Genomic DNA, 19,122 nt, shown 5'->3' on the forward strand with positions numbered 1-19,122 from the left:
CCATGCTGAGAACTTGTCAGACGCGGTGAAACGCTTCTGTTCCTGGAAATAGGCTGCCTGCTGCAGTCTTCTTCCCTTTCCTCTATCCCTGGGCAGATATGATCTTATAGGGACGAGAGGACTGAGGCTGAAAAGACGGTGTCTTTTTCTGCAGAGATGTGACTTAGGGTAAAAAACGGTGGATTTTCCAGCAGTTGCCGTGACCACCAGGTCCGATGGACCGACCCCAAACAAGTCCTCTTCCTTTATACGGCCATACTGTGCCGTTTGGAATCTGCATCACCTGACCACTGTCGTGTCCATAACATCTTCTGGCAGTTATGGACATCGCGTTTATTCATGATGCCAGAGTGCAAATATCCCTCTGTGCATCTCGCATATATAGAAATGCTCTATAGTCAATAAAATACTGTCCCTGTCAAGGGTATCAATATTTTTAGTCAGGGAATCCGACCAAGCCACCCTAGCTCTGCACATCCAGGCTGAGGCGATCGCTGGCCGCAGTATAACACCAGTATGTGTGTATATACTTTTTATTATATTTTCCAGCCTTGTCAGCTGGTCCTTGAGGACGGCCCTATCTATAGACGGTACCGCCACTTGTTTTGATAAGCGTGTGAGCGCCTTATCCACCTTAAGGGGTGTTTCCCAACGCGCCCTAACTTCTGGCGGGAAAGGGTATACCGCCCATAATTTTCTATCGGGGGGAACCCACGCATCATCACACACTTTATTTAATTTATCTGATTCAGGAAAAACTATGGTAGTTTTTTCACATCCCACATAATACCCTCTTTTGTGGTACTTGTAGTATCAGAAATACGTAACACCTCCTTCATTGCCTTTAACGTGTGGCCCTAATAAGGAATACGTTTGTTTATTCACCGTCGACACTGGATTCAGTGTCCCTGTCTGTGTCTGTGTCGACCGACTAAAGTAAACGGGCGTTTTAAAACCCTTGACGGTGTTTTTGAGACGTCTGGACCGTACTAATTGTTTGTCGGCCGTCTCATGTCGTCAACCGACCTTGCAGCGTGTTGACATTATCACGTAATTTCCTAAATAAGCCATCCATTCCGGTGTCGACTCCCTAGAGAGTGACATCACCATTACAGGCAATTGCTCCGCCTCCTCACCAACATCGTCCTCCTACCTGTCGACACACACGTACCGACACACAGCACACACACAGGGAATGCTCTGATAGAGGACAGGACCCACTAGCCCTTTGGAGAGACAGAGGGAGAGTTTGCCAGCACACACCAAAAACGCTATAATTATATAGGGACAACCTTATATAAGTGTTTTCCCTTATAGCATCTTAATATATATATAAGCATATCGCCAAATTAGTGCCCCCCCTCTCTGTTTTAACCCTGTTTCTGTAGTGCAGTGCAGGGGAGAGCCTGGGAGCCTTCCCTCCAGCCTTTCTGTGAGGGAAAATGGCGCTGTGTGCTGAGGAGATAGGCCCCGCCCCTTTTTCGGCGGCCTCGTCTCCCGCTCTTAACGGATTCTGGCAGGGGTTAAATATCTCCATATAGCCTCCGGAGGCTATATGTGAGGTATTTTTAGCCAAAATAGGTATTCATTTGCCTCCCAGGGCGCCCCCCTCCCAGCGCCCTGCACCCTCAGTGACTGCCGTGTGAAGTGTGCTGAGAGGAAAATGGCGCACAGCTGCAGTGCTGTGCGCTACCTTTAGAAGACTGAGGAGTCTTCTGCCGCCGATTCTGGACCTCTTCTTACTTCAGCATCTGCAAGGGGGCCGGCGGCAAGGCTCCGGTGACCATCCAGGCTGTACCTGTGATCGTCCCTCTGGAGCTGATGTCCAGTAGCCAAGAAGCCAATCCATCCTGCACGCAGGTGAGTTCACTCCTTCTCCCCTAAGTCCCTCGTTGCAGTGATCCTGTTGCCAGCAGGACTCACTGTAAAATAAAAAACCTAAGCTAAACTTTCCTAAGCAGCTCTTTAGGAGAGCCACCTAGATTGCACCCTTCTCGGCCGGGCACAAAAATCTAACTGGCTTGGAGGAGGGTCATAGGGGGAGGAGCCAGTGCACACCACCTGATCCTAAAGCTTTACTTTTTTGTGCCCTGTCTCCTGCGGAGCCGCTATTCCCCATGGTCCTTTCAGGAACCCCAGCATCCACTAGGACGATAGAGAAATATGGTGACAATGAGAACCCTGTCCACCACCACCACCACCACCACATAACTGACCCCAAGGATGACAGGTAAGCGCAATCTACTTCATTTCATCATTTTTGACGAACTTCTCAATAACAAACTGTTGGGGATTCCATGATTAAAAAATGCTGATACTCAAGTGCGCCGTGACTCAGGAAAATTTGGGAATCAGCGCAATAGCAAATTAATCTTCTTGGCGAAAACGTCATTTAACGTGACAAAAACGAACAAAAATAAGAATTTACTTACCGATAATTCTATTTCTCGTAGTCCGTAGTGGATGCTGGGAACTCCGTAAGGACCATGGGGAATAGCGGCTCCGCAGGAGACTGGGCACAAAAGTAAATCTTTAGGACTACCTGGTGTGCACTGGCTCCTCCCCCTATGACCCTCCTCCAAGCCTCAGTTAGGATACTGTGCCCGGACGAGCGTACACAATAAGGAAGGATTTATGAATCCCGGGTAAGACTCATACCAGCCACACCAATCACACCGTACAACCTGTGATCTGAACCCAGTTAACAGCATGATAACAGAGGAGCCTCTGGATAGATGGCTCACAACAACAAGAACCCGATTAGTTAACAATAACTATGTACAAGTATTGCAGACAATCCGCACTTGGGATGGGCGCCCAGCATCCACTACGGACTACGAGAAATAGAATTATCGGTAAGTAAATTCTTATTTTCTCTGACGTCCTAGTGGATGCTGGGAACTCCGTAAGGACCATGGGGATTATACCAAAGCTCCCAAACGGGCGGGAGAGTGCGGATGACTCTGCAGCACCGAATGAGAGAACTCCAGGTCCTCCTCAGCCAGGGTATCAAATTTGTAGAATTTAGCAAACGTATTTGCCCCTGACCAAATAGCTGCTCGGCAAAGTTGTAAAGCCGAGACCCCTCGGGCAGCCGCCCAAGATGAGCCCACCTTCCTTGTGGAATGGGCTTTTACAGATTTTGGCTGTGGCAGGCCTGCCACAGAATGTGCAAGCTGAATTGTATTACAAATCCAACGAGCAATAGTCTGCTTAGAAGCAGGAGCACCCAGCTTGTTGGGTGCATACAGAATAAACAGCGAGTCAGAGTTTCTGACTCCAGCCGTCCTGGAAACATATATTTTCAGGGCCCTGACTATGTCCAACAACTTGGAGTCCTCCAAGTCACTAGTAGCCGCAGGTACCACAATAGGTTGGTCCAGATGAAACGCTGAAACCACCTTAGGGAGAAAATGCCCTGTCTGAATGGAAGATCAGATAAGGGCTTTTACAGGACAAAGCCGCCAATTCTGACACGCGCCTGGCCTAGGCCAGGGCCAACAGCATGACCACTTTCCATGTGAGATATTTTAACTCCACAGATTCAAGTGGTTCAAACCATTGTGACTTTAGGAACCCCAAAACTACATTGAGATCCCAAGGTGCCACTGGAGGCACAAAAGGAGGCTGTATATGCAGTACCCCTTTTACAAACGTCTGAACTTCAGGAACTGAAGCTAGTTCTTTCTGGAAGAAAATTGACAGGGCCGAAATTTGAACCTTAATGGACCCCAATTTTAGGCCCATAGACACTCCTGTTTGCAGGAATTGCAGGAATCGACCTAGTTGAAATTCCTCCATCGGGGCCTTACTGACCTCGCACCACGCAACATATTTTCGCCTAATGCGGTGATAATGCTTTGCGGTTACATCCTTCCTGGCTTTGATCAGGGTAGGGATGACTTCATCCGGAATGCCTTTTTCCTTCAGGATCCGGCGTTCAACCGCCCTGCCGTCAAACGCAGCCGCGGTAAGTCTTGGAATAGATAGGGTCCTTGATGGAGCAGGTCCCTTCTTAGAGGTAGAGGCCACGGGTCCTCCGTGAGCATCTCTTGAAGTTCCGGGTACCAAGTCCTTCTTGGCCAATCCGGAGCCACGAGTATAGTTCTTACTCCCCTCCGTCTTATAATTCTCAATACTTTTGGTAAGAGAGGAAGAGGAGGGAACCCATACACTGACTGGTACACCCACGGTGTTACCAGAGCGTCCACAGCTATTGCCTGAGGGTCCCTTGACCTGGCGCAATACCTGTCCAATTTTTTGTTTAGGCAGGACGCCATCATGTCCACCTTTGGTTTTTCCCAACGGTTTACAATCATGTGGAAGACTTCTGCTGAGGAAGTCTGTTTCCCAGTTGTCCACTCCCGGAATGAACACTGCTGACAATGCTATCACATGATTTTCCGCCCAGCGAAAAATCCTTGCAGCTTCTCTACGTGGGCGACTGCCGTGATGTTGTCCGACTGGATCAGCACCGGCTGACCTTGAAGCAGAGGTCTTGCTTGGCTTAGGGCATTGTAAATGGCCCTTAGCTCCAAGATATTTATGTGAAGTGATGTCTCCAGGCTTGACCACAAGCCCTGGAAATGTCTTCCCTGTGTGACTGCTCCCCAGCCTCGCAGGCTGGCATCCGTGGTCACCAGGACCCAGTCCTGAATGCCGAATCTGCGCCCTCTAGAAGATGAGCACTCTGCAACCATCACAGGAGAGACACCCTTGTCTTTGGTGACAGGGTTATCCGCTGATGCATCTGAAGATGCGATCCGGACCACTTTTCCAGCAGGTCCCACTGGAAAGTTCTTGCGTGGAATCTGCCGAATGGAATTGCTTCGTAGGAAGCCACCATTTTTCCCAGGACCCTTGTGCACTGCTGCACTGACACTTGGCCTGGTTTTAGGAGGTTTCTGACTAGTTCGGATAACTCCCTGGCTTTCTCCTCCTGGAGAAACACCTTTTTCTGGACTGTGTCCAGGATCATCCTTAGGAATAGAAGACGTGTCGTCGGGATCAGCTGCGATTTTGGAATATTAAGAATCCAACCGTGCTGCCGCAACACTACTTGAGATAGTGCTACCCCGACTACCAACCGTTCCCTGGATCTTGCCCTTATCCGGATATCGTCCAAGTAAGGGATAATTAAAACTCCCTTCCTTCGAAGGAGTATCATCATTTCGGCCATTACTTTGGTAAAGACCCGGGGTGCCGTGGGCAAACCAAACGGCAGCGTCTGAAACTGATAGTGACAGTTCTGTACCACAAACCTGAGGTACCCTTGGTGAGAAGGGTAAATTGGGACATGGAGATAAGCATCCTTGATGTCCAGAGACACCATATAATCCCCTTCTTCCAGGTTTGCCATCACCGCTCTGAGTGACTCCATCTTGAATTTGAACCTTTGTATGTAAGTGTTCAAGGATTTCAGATTTAAATTAGGTCTCACCGAGCCGTCCGGCTTCGGTACCACCAACAGCGTGGAATAATACCCCTATCCCTGTTGTAGGAGGGGTACCTTGATTATCACCTGCTGGGAATACAGCTTGTGAATGGCTTCCCATACCGCCTCCCTGTCGGAGGGAGACGTCGGTAAAGCAGACTTTAGGAAAACGGCGAAGGGGAGACGTCTCGAATTCCAATTTGTACCCCTGAGATACCACCTGAAGGATCCAGGGGTCCCCTGTGAGTGAGCCGACTGCACGCTGAAATTTTTGAGACGGGCCCCCACCGTGCCTGAGTCCGCTTGTAAAGCCCCAGCGTCATGCTGAGGACTTGGCAGAAAACGGGAGAGGGCTTCTGTTCCTGGGAACTGGCTGTTTGCTGCAGCCTTTTTCCTCTCCCTCTGCCACGGGGCAGAAATGAGGAGCCTTTTGCCCGCTAGCCCTTATGGGGCCCAAAGGACTGCACCTGATAATACGGCGTCTTCTTATGTTGAGAGGCTACCTGGGGTAAAAATGTGGATTTTCCAGCCGTTGCCGTGGCCACCAGGTCTGTTAGACCTACCCCAAATAACTCCTCCCTTTTATAAGGCGATACTTCCATATGCCTTTTGGAATCAGCATCACCTGACCACTGTCTTGTCCATAACCCTCTTCTGGCAGAAATGGACAGCGCACTTACTCTTGATGCCAGTCGGCAAATATCCCTCTGTGCATCACGCATATATAGAAATGCATCTTTTAAATGCTCTATAGTCAGTAATATACTGTCCCTATCTAGGGTATCAATATTGTCAGTCAGGGAATCCGACCAAGCCACCCCAGCACTGCACATCCAGGCTGAGGCGATTGCTGGTCGCAGTATCACACCCGTGTGAGTGTATATACATTTTAGGATATTTTACTGCTTTCTGTCAGCAGGTTCCTTAAGGGCGGCCGTATCCGGGGACGGTAGTGCCACCTGTTTAGACAAGCGTGTGAGCGCTTTATTCACCCTAGGGGGTGTTTCCCAACGTGCCCTATCCTCTGGCGGGAAGGGGTATGATGCTAATAACTTTTTAGGAATTAACAGTTTTTATCGGGGGAAACCCACGCATCATCACACACTTCATTTAATTCCTCAGATGCAGGAAAAACTACAGGCAGTTTTTTCTCACCCAACATAATACCCTTTTTAGTGGTACAGGTATTATCAGAAATGTGTAAAAACATTTTCCATAGCCTCAATCATGTAACGTGTGGCCCTACTGGAAGTCACATTCGTCTCTTAATCGTCGACACTGGAGTCAGTATCCGTGTCGGCGTCTGTATCTGCCATCTGCGGTAACGGGCGTTTTAGAGCCCCTGATGGCTTTTGAGACACCTGGACAGGCATAGGCTGAGTCGCCGGCTGTCTCATGTCATCAATCTTTTGTAAAGAGCTGACTCACATAATTCCTTCCATAAGCTCATCCACTCAGATGTCGACTCCCTAGGGGGTGACATCTCTGTTACAGGCAATTGCTCCGCCTCCACCTCATTTTCCTCCTCATACATGTCGACACAACGTACCGACACACAGCACACACACAGGGAATGCTCTGATAGAGGACAGGACCCCACTAGCCCTTTGGGGAGACAGAGGGAGAGTATGCCAGCACACACCAGAGCGCTATATATATATATACAGGGATAACCTTATACAGGTTGAGTATCCCATATCCAAATATTCCGAAATACGGAATATTCCGAAATACGGACTTTTTTTGAGTGAGAGTGAGATAATGAAACCTTTGTTTTTTTGATGGCTCAATGTACACAAACTTTGTTATATACACAAAGTTATGAAAAATATTGTATTAAATGACCTTCAGGCTGTGTGTATAAGGTGTATATGAAACATAAATGAATTGTGTGAATGTACACACACTTTGTTTAATGCACAAAGTTATAAACAATATTGGGTAAAATTACCTTCAGGCTGTGTGTATAAGGTGTATATGTAACATAAATGCATTCTGTGCTTAGATTTAGGTCCCATCACCATGATATCTCATTATAGTATGCAATTATTCCAAAATACGGAAAAATCCGATATCCAAAATACCTCTGGTCCCAAGCATTTTGGATAAGGGATACTCAACCTGTATAAGTGTTTTTCCCCTTATAGCTGCTGTATTGTTATACTGCGCCTAATTAGTGCCCCCCTCTCTTTTTTAACCCCTTTCTGTAGTGTAGTAACTGCAGGGGAGAGCCAAGGAGCTTCCCTCCAACGGAGCTGTGAGAGAAAATGGCGCCAGTGTGCTGAGGAGATAGGCTCCGCCCCCTTCTTGGCGGCCTTTTCTCCCGTTTTTCTGTGGAATCTGGCAGGGGTTAAAATTCATCCATATAGCCCTGGGGGCTATATGTGATGTATTTTCGCCAGCCAAGGTGTTTTTATTGCTGCTCAGGGCGCCCCCCCTAGCGCCCTGCACCCTCAGTGACCGAAGTGTTAAGTGTGCTGAGGAGCAATGGCGCACAGCTGCAGTGCTGTGCGCTACCTTGGTGAAGACAGGATGTCTTCTGCCGACGATTTTCCGGACCTCTTCTTGCTTCTGGCTCTGTAAGGGGGCCGGCGGCGCGGCTCTGGGACCGAGCTCCGAGGCTGGGCCTGTGTTCGGTCCCTCTGGAGCTAATGGTGTCCAGTAGCCTAAGAAGCCCAATCTACTCTGCACGCAGGTAAGTTCGCTTCTTCTCCCCTTAGTCCCTCGATGCAGTGAGCCTGTTGCCAGCAGGTCTCACTGAAAATAAAAAACCTAAAACTAAACTTTCACTAAGAAGCTCAGGAGAGCCCCTAGTGTGCACCCTTCTCGGCCGGGCACAAAAATCTAACTGAGGCTTGGAGGAGGGTCATAGGGGGAGGAGCCAGTGCACACCAGGTAGTCCTAAAGCTTTACTTTTGTGCCCAGTCTCCTGCGGAGCCGCTATTCCCCATGGTCCTTACGGAATTCCCAGCATCCACTAGGACGTCAGAGAAAAGCATGAAATGCTTTTAAACAGTCAGGCTGTCTGTGATGCAACGGATGTGCAATGCATTGCAGCTGGTCTACATATACGTAACAATATATGTTTTAGCATAATTACGCTTAGAAGCGATTGCTTCACTACAGATGGAGGGAGACTCAGAGTATACTTTGTACAAACTAAATTCCCCCAAGAATCTACCAATGACTGCATAGTAAGTTTGGAAGACAGAAAGGAGTTTCATGATGCCTCCAGTTAATAGGGTTCTCTATAAAGCACTGACCTCTCTAATCAGGGACAGACCACTGTCCTGGAGTTTCCAATGCTCCTATTTAAAATGCTTCCAAAACATTCCAAACCTCCCATCAGCTGGCTACCCTACATTAAGGAAGGGGTCTCTCATGCATTGTAGGGTCCTTGAAGAAAACAGCCCCCCACATAACAGAGAGCAATCTGATGTGAATTGATGATGGCAAAATTAGTGTGGGATGGGGGGCGTTTGTATTGAATCTCCATTTGAGAGTGACGTCAAATTTTGATCTATTGTACCTTCCTCCAGTCTCAGTGCATGTCCTTCTGTCTTAAAATACTTCTCTTCCTTTAAAGAATTTCTCCCTCCTGCATCTTGTAACACCCCTGACAGATGTAAAAGTATCTTTCATGCACCCCCCCCCCCCCTTCACCCCACCCCCTTCTCTAAACTATACATATTAAGATTTCTTACTCTTTCTGGGACGTCAGAAGCATAAAGCTATCCTTAACCACTGATCTGAAGCTTAATGTGTCCCTTTAGTTTTTGCTGACAGTTTAGAAAGTCTGTATTAATAAATAAGAAACATTACCTATCCAATAACAATCTCATAGCAAAAATGTATATATTTAAAAAATAAATAAAAAAAAACACATACAAAAATCAATGTGCTTACAATGTAATCATCCAGCCACAGCCCTGATCAGCAGCACTGCTCTGGAGAAACAATCCCCTAACCCGATTCCACAAGCCGTAAAGCTTGATCCATCAGCACCAGTTTCATACAACAGCCTAACAAGCAACCATAAGCTGCGGAAATATTCACATTATCATTATTCCAAATTCCGTCAGGACTGCATGCAAGGAAACCACAGAACATTCATCACTTTGACAAGATAACAAAATATTCCCATTATTCCAATTCAAATACAATGAGGGGACATTAATATGCTGCACACAAAGCCAGCACTGAAACTGCAATGGCAAAATATTATACCTTTTCAGATTCATTCCCGTAAAATACAACGTTCCGCTAATATCTCCCACAATCTATTCAAAATGAATCTGCAAGACTGAAAAAGACGATAGATGCGTGTGAATGAGGACGACGCTGGGGCTTATCGATGCACAATTACTCATTACCACACAGCACCGTTCCCTAAACACCGGCAAGAGGGTAGGATAATGGTACATTTCAGGCACGGGCGACTGCGCAACTTTGATCAAACTGCTTATTGTTTAGGGAAACCATTCAGGAAGCATAGAACAAAATTGCTTCGTATGACCCTGTATACCCAGATGCCCTTGTACTGCTCGGTGTCATATTGTTCCCCAGATTCACAAGAGCTGGAATAATACAAATGCACAGAAAATGAAGGCAACACACAGGGTAGTTTATATCTGCTCCAGTAGCAAATGTCTTAACACTGTAAAGGAAACACTGAAGCAAAGCAAATAAAATGTAACTATGAAGCCCAGCCAGACGTTATTTTGTAGATATAATAAATCATTTCCCAGGAACACATTTCACCCAGATAACTGGTAGGGAAGTGGTTAATGCATTCCCAGCTATCAGGAGACTGGTTAAAATAAGAATTTACTTACCGATAATTCTATTTCTCGGAGTCCGTAGTGGATGCTGGGGTTCCTGAAAGAACCATGGGGAATAGCGGCTCCGCAGGAGACAGGGCACAAAAAGTAAAGCTTTACGATCAGGTGGTGTGTACTGGCTCCTCCCCCTATGACCCTCCTCCAAGCCTCAGTTAGGTACTGTGCCCGGACGAGCGTACACAATAAGGAAGGATTTTGAATCCCGGGTAAGACTCATACCAGCCACACCAATCACACCGTACAACCTGTGATCTGAACCCAGTTAACAGTATGATAACAGCGGAGCCTCTGAAAAGATGGCTCACAACAATAATAACCCGATTTTTGTAACTATGTACAAGTATTGCAGACAATCCGCACTTGGGATGGGCGCCCAGCATCCACTACGGACTCCGAGAAATAGAATTATCGGTAAGTAAATTCTTATTTTCTCTATCGTCCTAGTGGATGCTGGGGTTCCTGAAAGAACCATGGGGATAATACCAAAGCTCCCAAACGGGCGGGAGAGTGCGGATGACTCTGCAGCACCGAATGAGAGAACTCCAGGTCCTCCTTAGCCAGGGTATCAAATTTGTAGGATTTTACAAACGTGTTTGCCCCTGACTAAATAACCGCTCGGCAAAGTTGTAAAGCCGAGACCCCTCGGGCAGCCGCCCAAGATGAGCCCACCTTCCTTGTGGAATGGGCATTTACATATTTTGGCTGTGGCAGGCCTGCCACAGAATGTGCAAGCTGAATTGTATTACACATCCAACTAGCAATAGTCTGCTTAGAAGCAAGAGCACCCAGTTTGTTGGGTGCATACAGGATAACAGCAAGTCAGTTTTCCTGACTCCAGCCGTCCTGGAACATATTTTCAGGGCCCTGACAACATCTAGCAACTTGGAGTCCTCCAAGTCCCTAGTAGGTGCAAGGCACCACAATAAGCTGGTTCAGGTGAAACACTGACACCACCTTAGGGAGAGAACTGGGGACGAGTCCGCAGCTCTGCCCTGTCCGAATGGACAAACAGATATGGGCTTTTTGAGAAAAAACCACCAATTTGACACTCGCCTGGTCCAGGCCAGGGCCAAGAGCATGGTCACTTTTCATGTGAGATGCTTCAAATCCACAGATTTGACTGGTTTTAAACCAATGTGATTTGAGGAATCCCAGAACTACGTTGAGATCCCACAGTGCCACTGGAGGCACAAAAGGGGGTTGTATATGCAATACTCCCTTGACAAACTTCTGGACTTCAGGAACTGAAGCCAATTCTTTCTGGAAGAAAATCGACAGGGCCGAAATTTGAACCTTAATGGACCCCAATTTGCGGCCCATAGACACTCCTGTTTGCAGGAAAAGCAGGAAACGACCGAGTTGAAATTTCTTTGTGGGGCCATCCTGGCCTCACACCACGCAACATATTTTCGCCACATGTGGTGATAATGTTGTGCGGTCACCTCCTTTCTGGCTTTGACCAGGGTAGGAATGACCTCTTCCGGAATGCCTTTTTCCCTTAGGATCCGGCGTTCCACCGCCATGCCGACAAACGCAGCTGCGGTAAGTCTTGGAACAGACATGGTACTTGCTGAAGCAAATCCCTTCTTAGCAGCAGAGGCCATAAGACCTCTGTAAGCATCTCTTGAAGTTCCGGGTACCAAGTCCTTCTTGGCCAATCCGGAGCCATGAGTATAGTTCTTACTCCTCTACGTCTTATAATTCTCAGCACCTTAGGTATGAGAAGCAGAGGAGGGAACACATACACCGACTGGTACACCCACGGTGTTACCAGAACGTCCACAGCTATTGCCTGAGGGTCTCTTGACCTGGCGCAATACCTGTCCCGTTTTTTGTTCAGACGGGACGCCATCATGTCCACCTTTGGTATTTCCCAACGGTTTACAATCATGTGGAAAAAACTTCCCGATGAAGTTTCCACTCTCCCGGGTGCAGGTCGTGCCTGCTGAGGAAGTCTGCTTCCCAGTTTCCATTCCCGGGATGAAACACTGCTGACAGTGCTATCACATGATTTTCCGCCCAGCGAAAAGTCCTTGCAGTTTTTGCCATTGCCCTCCTGCTTCTTGTGTCGCCCTGTCTGTTTACGTGGGCGACTGCCGTGATGTTTTTCCCACTGGATCAATACCGGCTGACCTTGAAGCAGAGGTCTTGCTAAGCTTAGAGCATTATAAATTTACCCTTAGCTCCAGTATATTTATGTGGAGAAAAGTCTCCAGACTTGATCACACTCCCTGGAAATTTTTTCCTTGTGTGACTGCTCCCCAGCCTCTCGGGCTGGGCTCCGTGGTCACCAGCATCCAATCCTGAATGCCGAATCTGCGGCCCTCTAGAAGATGAGCACTCTATAACCACCACAGGAGAGACACCCTTGTCCTTGGATATAGGGTTATCCGCTGATGCATCTGAAGATGCGATCCGGACCATTTGTCCAGCAGATCCCACTGAAAAGTTCTTGCGTGAAATCTGCCGAATGGAATTGCTTCGTAGGAAGCCACCATTTTTACCAGGACCCTTGTGCAATGATGCACTGTTTTTAGGAGGTTCCTGACTAGCTCGGATAACTCCCTGGCTTTCTCTTCCGGGAGAAACACCTTTTTCTGGACTGTGTCCAGAATCATCCCTAGGCACAGCAGACGTGTCGTCGGGATCAGCTGCGATTTTGGAATATTTAGAATCCACCCGTGCTGTTGTAGCAGTATCCGAGATAGTGCTACTCCGACCTCCAACTGTTCCCTGGACTATGCCCTTATCAGGAGATCGTCCAAGTAAGGGATAATTAAGACGCCTTTTCTTCGAAGAAGAATCATCATTTCGGCCATTACCTTGGTAAAGACCCGGGGTGCCGTGGACAATCCAAACGGCAGCGTCTGAAACTGATAGTGACAGTTCTGCACCACGAACCTGAGGTACCCTTAGTGAGAAGGGCAAATTTGGGACATAGAGGTAAGCATCCCTGATGTCCCGGGACACTATATAGTCCCCTTCTTCCTGGTTCGTTATCACTGCTCTGAGTGACTCCATCTTGATTTGAACCTTTGTAAGTGTTCAAAATTTTTTTAGAATAAGTCTCACCTAGCCTTCTGGCTTCAGTACCACAATATAGTGTGGAATAATACCCCTTTTCTTGTAGTAGGAGAGGTAATTTAATTATCACCTGCTGGGAATACAGCTTGTGAATTTTTTCCCATACTGCCTCCTTGTCGGAGGGAGACCTTGGTAAAGCAGACTTCAGGAGCCTGCGAAGGGGAAACGTCTCGACATTCCAATCTGTACCCCTGGGATACTACTTGTAGGATCCAGGGGTCCTGTACGGTCTCAGCGCCATGCTGAGAACTTGTCAGAAGCGGTGGAACGCTTCTGTTCCTGGGAATGGGCTGCCTGCTGCAGTCTTCTTCCCTTTCCTCTATCCCTGGGCAGATATGATCTTATAGGGACGAAAGGACTGAGGCTGAAAAGACGGTGTCTTTTTCTGCAGAGATGTGACTTAGGGTAAAAACGGTGGATTTTCCAGCAGTTGCCGTGGCCACCAGGTCCGATGGACCGACCCCAAATAACTCCTCTTCCTTTATACGGCAATATCCCAACGCGCCCTAACTTCTGGCGGGAAAGGGTATACCGCCCCTAATTTTCTATCGGGGGGAACCCACGCATCATCACACACTTTATTTAATTTATCTGATTCAGGAAAAACTACGGTAGTTTTTTTTACATCCCACATAATACCCTCTTTTGTGGTACTTGTAGTATCAGAAATATGTAACACCTCCTTCATTGCCTTTAACGTGTGGCCCTAATAAGGAATACGTTTGTTTATTCACCGTCGACACTGGATTCAGTGTCCCTGTCTGTGTCTGTGTCGACCGACTAAAGTAAACGGGCGTTTTAAAACCCCTGACGGTGTTTTTGAGACGTCTGGACCGGTACTAATTGTTTGTCGGCCGTCTCATGTCGTCAACCGACCTTGCAGCGTGTTGACATTATCACGTAATTCCCTAAATAAGCCATCCATTCCGGTGTCGACTCCCTAGAGAGTGACATCACCATTACAGGCAATTGCTCCGCCTCCTCACCAACATCGTCCTCATACATGTCGACACACACGTACCGACACACAGCACACACACAGGGAATGCTCTGATAGAGGACAGGACCCACTAGCCCTTTGGAGAGACAGAGGGAGAGTTTGCCAGCACACACCAAAAATGCTATAATTATATAGGGACAACCTTATATAAGTGTTTTCCCTTATAGCATCTTTATTATATATTTCTAACGCCAAATTAGTGCCCCCCCTCTCTGTTTTAACCCTGTTTCTGTAGTGCAGTGCAGGGGAGAGCCTGGGAGCCTTCCCTCCAGCCTTTCTGTGAGGGAAAATGGCGCTGTGTGCTGAGGAGATAGGCCCCGCCCCTTTTTCGGCGGCCTCGTCTCCCGCTCTTAACGGATTCTGGCAGGGGTTAAATATCTCCATATAGCCTCCGGAGGCTATATGTGAGGTATTTTTAGCCAAAATAGGTTTTCATTTGCCTCCCAGGGCGCCCCCCTCCCAGCGCCCTGCACCCTCAGTGACTGCCGTGTGAAGTGTGCTGAGAGGAAAATGGCGCACAGCTGCAGTGCTGTGCGCTACCTTTAGAAGACTGAGGAGTCTTCTGCCGCCGATTCTGGACCTCTTCTTACTTCAGCATCTGCAAGGGGGCCGGCGGCAAGGCTCCGGTGACCATCCAGGCTGTACCTGTGATCGTCCCTCTGGAGCTGATGTCCAGTAGCCAAGAAGCCAATCCATCCTGCACGCAGGTGAGTTCACTTCTTCTCCCCTAAGTCCCTCGTTGCAGTGATCCTGTTGCCAGCAGGACTCACTGTAAAATAAAAAACCTAAGCTAAACTTTTCTAAGCAGCTCTTTAGGAGAGCCACCTAGATTGCACCCTTCTCGGCCGGGCACAAAAATCTAACTGAGGCTTGGAGGAGGGTCATAGGGGGAGGAGCCAGTACACACCACCTGATCGTAAAGCTTTACTTTTTGTGCCCTGTCTCCTGCGGAGCCGCTATTCCCTATGGTTCTTTCAGGAACCCCAGCATCCACTAGGACGATAGAGAAATGAACATTTCTTGGTAGTCCCTGTGATTATTCTGTTTTTATTCCTCTACTCATTTCTTAGATTCATTTCTACATCTGTCTTGTACATTTTTTTCTTAGTTATCTTATATGCTGTAAGAAGCAATTGCATCGTTTTAAACTCCAGTTTAATATATTTATGTCCTTCTTGTTCCAAACAAACCCATAATCTATTCATCTACCTTAAGCCGGGTACACGCCATCTGACGGTGCGACCCAGCAGTGCGATGCAACAATACATTGCATCCGCCGTGCACACTATTGCTACATACTGCATGTAACATCGCATCGGCTGTGGAATCGTCCCACTGGATGTGCAGCACATCCAGCGGAACGAGACGATGAATGACAGATTGGGGGGTAAACACTATAAGATGTGTACGATATAACGTTTCGATCAGCATCGATGCGATCATTTAAATAGTGTGTACCCAGCTTTTTGAAATATTAACTGGTAAGCTATTTGACGCCCTGTATTCTAGTTACTAAAATGAACAAATCAGTGATTTCTTGTATAATGTATAAGTGCCTGGGGAATTGGAGTGGTCTGGATCCCTAACAATGACGTAAAGTACCTGTACAGCCAGACAGCACACCGATAAATGCTCGTTACACTTCACAAAACAATGGCCATGGATGGAGTTGGGTTCCTCTTTACTGCTTTGGCAGCCTCCACTCCTTTGGGAAGGCTTTCTACTAGATTTTGACCAAACACGCTAATTAGTAGGGGCGTTCACATACTTTTGGCCATGTAGTGTATATACAGGTCTCACTCCAGCTTACATTCATATAAAGGTCAGAGTGTCTGCTCTCTGAAATTTTTAAGGTCTGTGGAGACACTGACTGTCGAAAGGGAGGAAAAAACAACTTTGTTTGCTGCCCTCTTCTGGACAATTTATTTTTTAAATTAAACAGTAAGGTATTGTAGTAGTTAATATTAATAATTTACTCCAAGACTTGGGGACGTGAAGTAGAGTATTCAAGGTTGAAGAGATAAAATAGAAAGTACCAACCAATCAGCTCCTGTCATTGACAAATCATGACAGAAGCTGATTTGTTAGTAATTTCTCTCTCTCCAAGGCTTGATACATCTCCCCATTGGCGTATCTATAATGGGTGCAGGTGTGCGGTGCACACAGACCCCTGGGAACAGGAGGCCCATACCCATATAAATATATCTACCCCTTCGGAGTCCTTCGGCGGCTGGCACTGCAGAAATAAATTGTGCCACTTTCCCGGTGATCTGTGCATGCGTAGTAGATATGTCCCCGGGTACAGGGTCCATTTTACTGGAGACCCGTGCAAAGACAGAGTCTACAGCAGGCCTGGCCAACCTGTGGCTCTCCAGCTGTTGTAAAACTACAAGTCCCATCATGCTTTGCCACCGTTTTGCTATTACGGAAGGCTCAAACTGTGGCAGGGCATGCTGGGATGTGTAGTTTCACAACATCTGGAGAGCCACAGGTTGGCCAGGCCTGGTCTACAGCACTGCAGCTGCAGCCAGGGGGGGGGGGGGGGGAGCCTGCAAATGGGTCACCTCCTCTCTCAGTCCGCCCCTGCATCTCCCCCTCAGCTACATATACATCTTTTAAACCAGCTGTTGCAATAATGCAACACAGACTCTTTATAATCCCGCTCCGCACTCACCTTCTGTTCGCAGCTGCTGAATAGCCTCTGCGCATGTCCTCATGAAGGTCTGTGCATCCTGGTCGATTTGATCCCGCTCTGTATCCGTCATACGAGAGTATTTTGACAACTGACTGAAAAGCAGAAAGTCCAAAAACATCAAAAACAAAGCAGAATGTAGCCTTTCAACAGGAAACACACAATACAAGCTTATTATGGGCCTGCGGTTTATTTTTGCAGTCTAGTGATTTATTAGATTAAGCCAGAGTAGTGAATAATAATAAGAATTTACTTACCGATAATTCTATTTCTCGGAGTCCGTAGTGGATGCTGGGGTTCCTGAAAGGACCATGGGGAATAGCGGCTCCGCAGGAGACAGGGCACAAAAAGTAAAGCTTTAGGATCAGGTGGTGTGCACTGGCTCCTCCCCCTATGACCCTCCTCCAAGCCTGTGTTAGGTACTGTGCCCGGACGAGCGTACACAATAAGGAAGGATTTATGAATCCCGGGTAAGACTCATACCAGCCACACCAATCACACTGTACAACCTGTGATCTGAACCCAGTTAACAGTATGATAACAGCGGAGCCTCTGAAAAGATGGCTCACAACAATAACAACCCGATTTTTGTAACTATGTACAAGTAATGCAGATAATCCGCACTTGGGATGGGCGCCCAGCATCCACTACGGACTCCGAGAAATAGAATTATCGGTAAGTAAATTCTTATTTTCTCTATCGTCCTAGTGGATGCTGGGGTTCCTGAAAGGACCATGGGGATTATACCAAAGCTCCCAAACGGGCGGGAGAGTGCGGATGACTCTGCAGCACCGAATGAGAGAACTCCAGGTCCTCCTTAGCCAGGGTATCAAATTTGTAGGATTTTACAAACGTGTTTGCCCCTGACTAAATAGCCGCTCGGCAAAGTTGTAAAGCCGAGACCCCTCGGGCAGCCGCCCAAGATGAGCCCACCTTCCTTGTGGAATGGGCATTTACATATTTTGGCTGTGGCAGGCCTGCCACAGAATGTGCAAGCTGAATTGTATTACACATCCAACTAGCAAAAGTCTGCTTAAAAGCAAGAGCACCCAGTTTGTTGGGTGCATACAGGATAACAGCAAGTCAGTTTTCCTGACTCCAGCCGTCCTGGAACCTATATTTTCAGGGCCCTGACCACATCTAGCAACTTGGAGTCCTCCAAGTCCCTAGTAGGCGCAAGACACCACAATAAGCTGGTTCAGGTGAAACACTGACACCACCTTAGGGAGAGAACTGGGGACGAGTCCGCAGCATTGCCCTGTCCGAATGGACAAACAGATATGGGCTTTTTTGAGAAAAAAACCACCAATTTGACACTCGCCTGGTCCAGGCCAGGTCCAAGAGCATGTTCACTTTTCATGTGAGATGCTTCAAATCCACAGATTTGACTGGTTTTAAACCAATGTGTTTTGAGGAATCCCAGAACTACGTTGAGATCCCACAGTGCCACTGGAGGCACAAAAGGGGGTTGTATATGCAATACTCCCTTGACAAACTTCTGGACTTCAGGAACTGAAGCCACTTCTTTCTGGAAGAAAAATCGACAGGGCCGAAATTTGAACCTTAATGGACCCCAATTTGAGGCCCATAGACACTCCTGTTTGCAAGAAATGCAGGAATCGACCGAGTTGAAATTTCTTCGTGGGGCCTTCCTGGCCTCACACCACGCAACATATTTTCGCCACATGTGGTGATAATGTTGTGCGGTCACCTCCTTTCTGGCTTTGACCAGGGTAGGAATGACCTCTTCCTGAATGCCTTTTCCCTTAGGATCCGGCGTTCCACCGCCATGCCGTCAAACGCAGCTGCGGTAAGTCTTGGAACAGACATGGTACTTGCTGAAACAAGTCCCTTCTTAGCGGCAGAGGCCATAAGTCCTCTGTGAGCATCTCTTGAAGTTCCGGGTACCAAGTCCTTCTTGGCCAATCCGGAGCCATGAGTATAGTTCTTACTCCTCTACGTCTTATAAGTCTCAGTACCTTAGGTATGAAAAGCAGAGGATGGAACACATACACCGACTGGTACACCCACGGTGTTACCAGAACGTCCACAGCTATTGCCTGAGGGTCTC

At 47.6% G+C, this 19,122-nt stretch overlaps 1 protein-coding gene across 2 annotated transcripts in view; it reads right to left on the bottom strand.

Annotated features, from left to right (window-relative positions):
• STX18 (syntaxin 18) overlaps positions 1-19,122 on the bottom strand; it is a 308,804-nt gene that overhangs the window by 86,080 nt on the left and 203,602 nt on the right. For both annotated transcript variants that reach the window (XM_063923349.1, XM_063923359.1), the window contains exon 3: positions 17,034-17,146. In XM_063923349.1, the coding sequence (XP_063779419.1) occupies positions 17,034-17,146 (113 nt within the window). The remainder of the gene's footprint in view (positions 1-17,033; positions 17,147-19,122) is intronic.

This window comes from Pseudophryne corroboree, chromosome 1, assembly GCF_028390025.1.
Source record: "Pseudophryne corroboree isolate aPseCor3 chromosome 1, aPseCor3.hap2, whole genome shotgun sequence".
Classification (NCBI taxonomy): Eukaryota; Metazoa; Chordata; class Amphibia; order Anura; family Myobatrachidae; genus Pseudophryne; species Pseudophryne corroboree.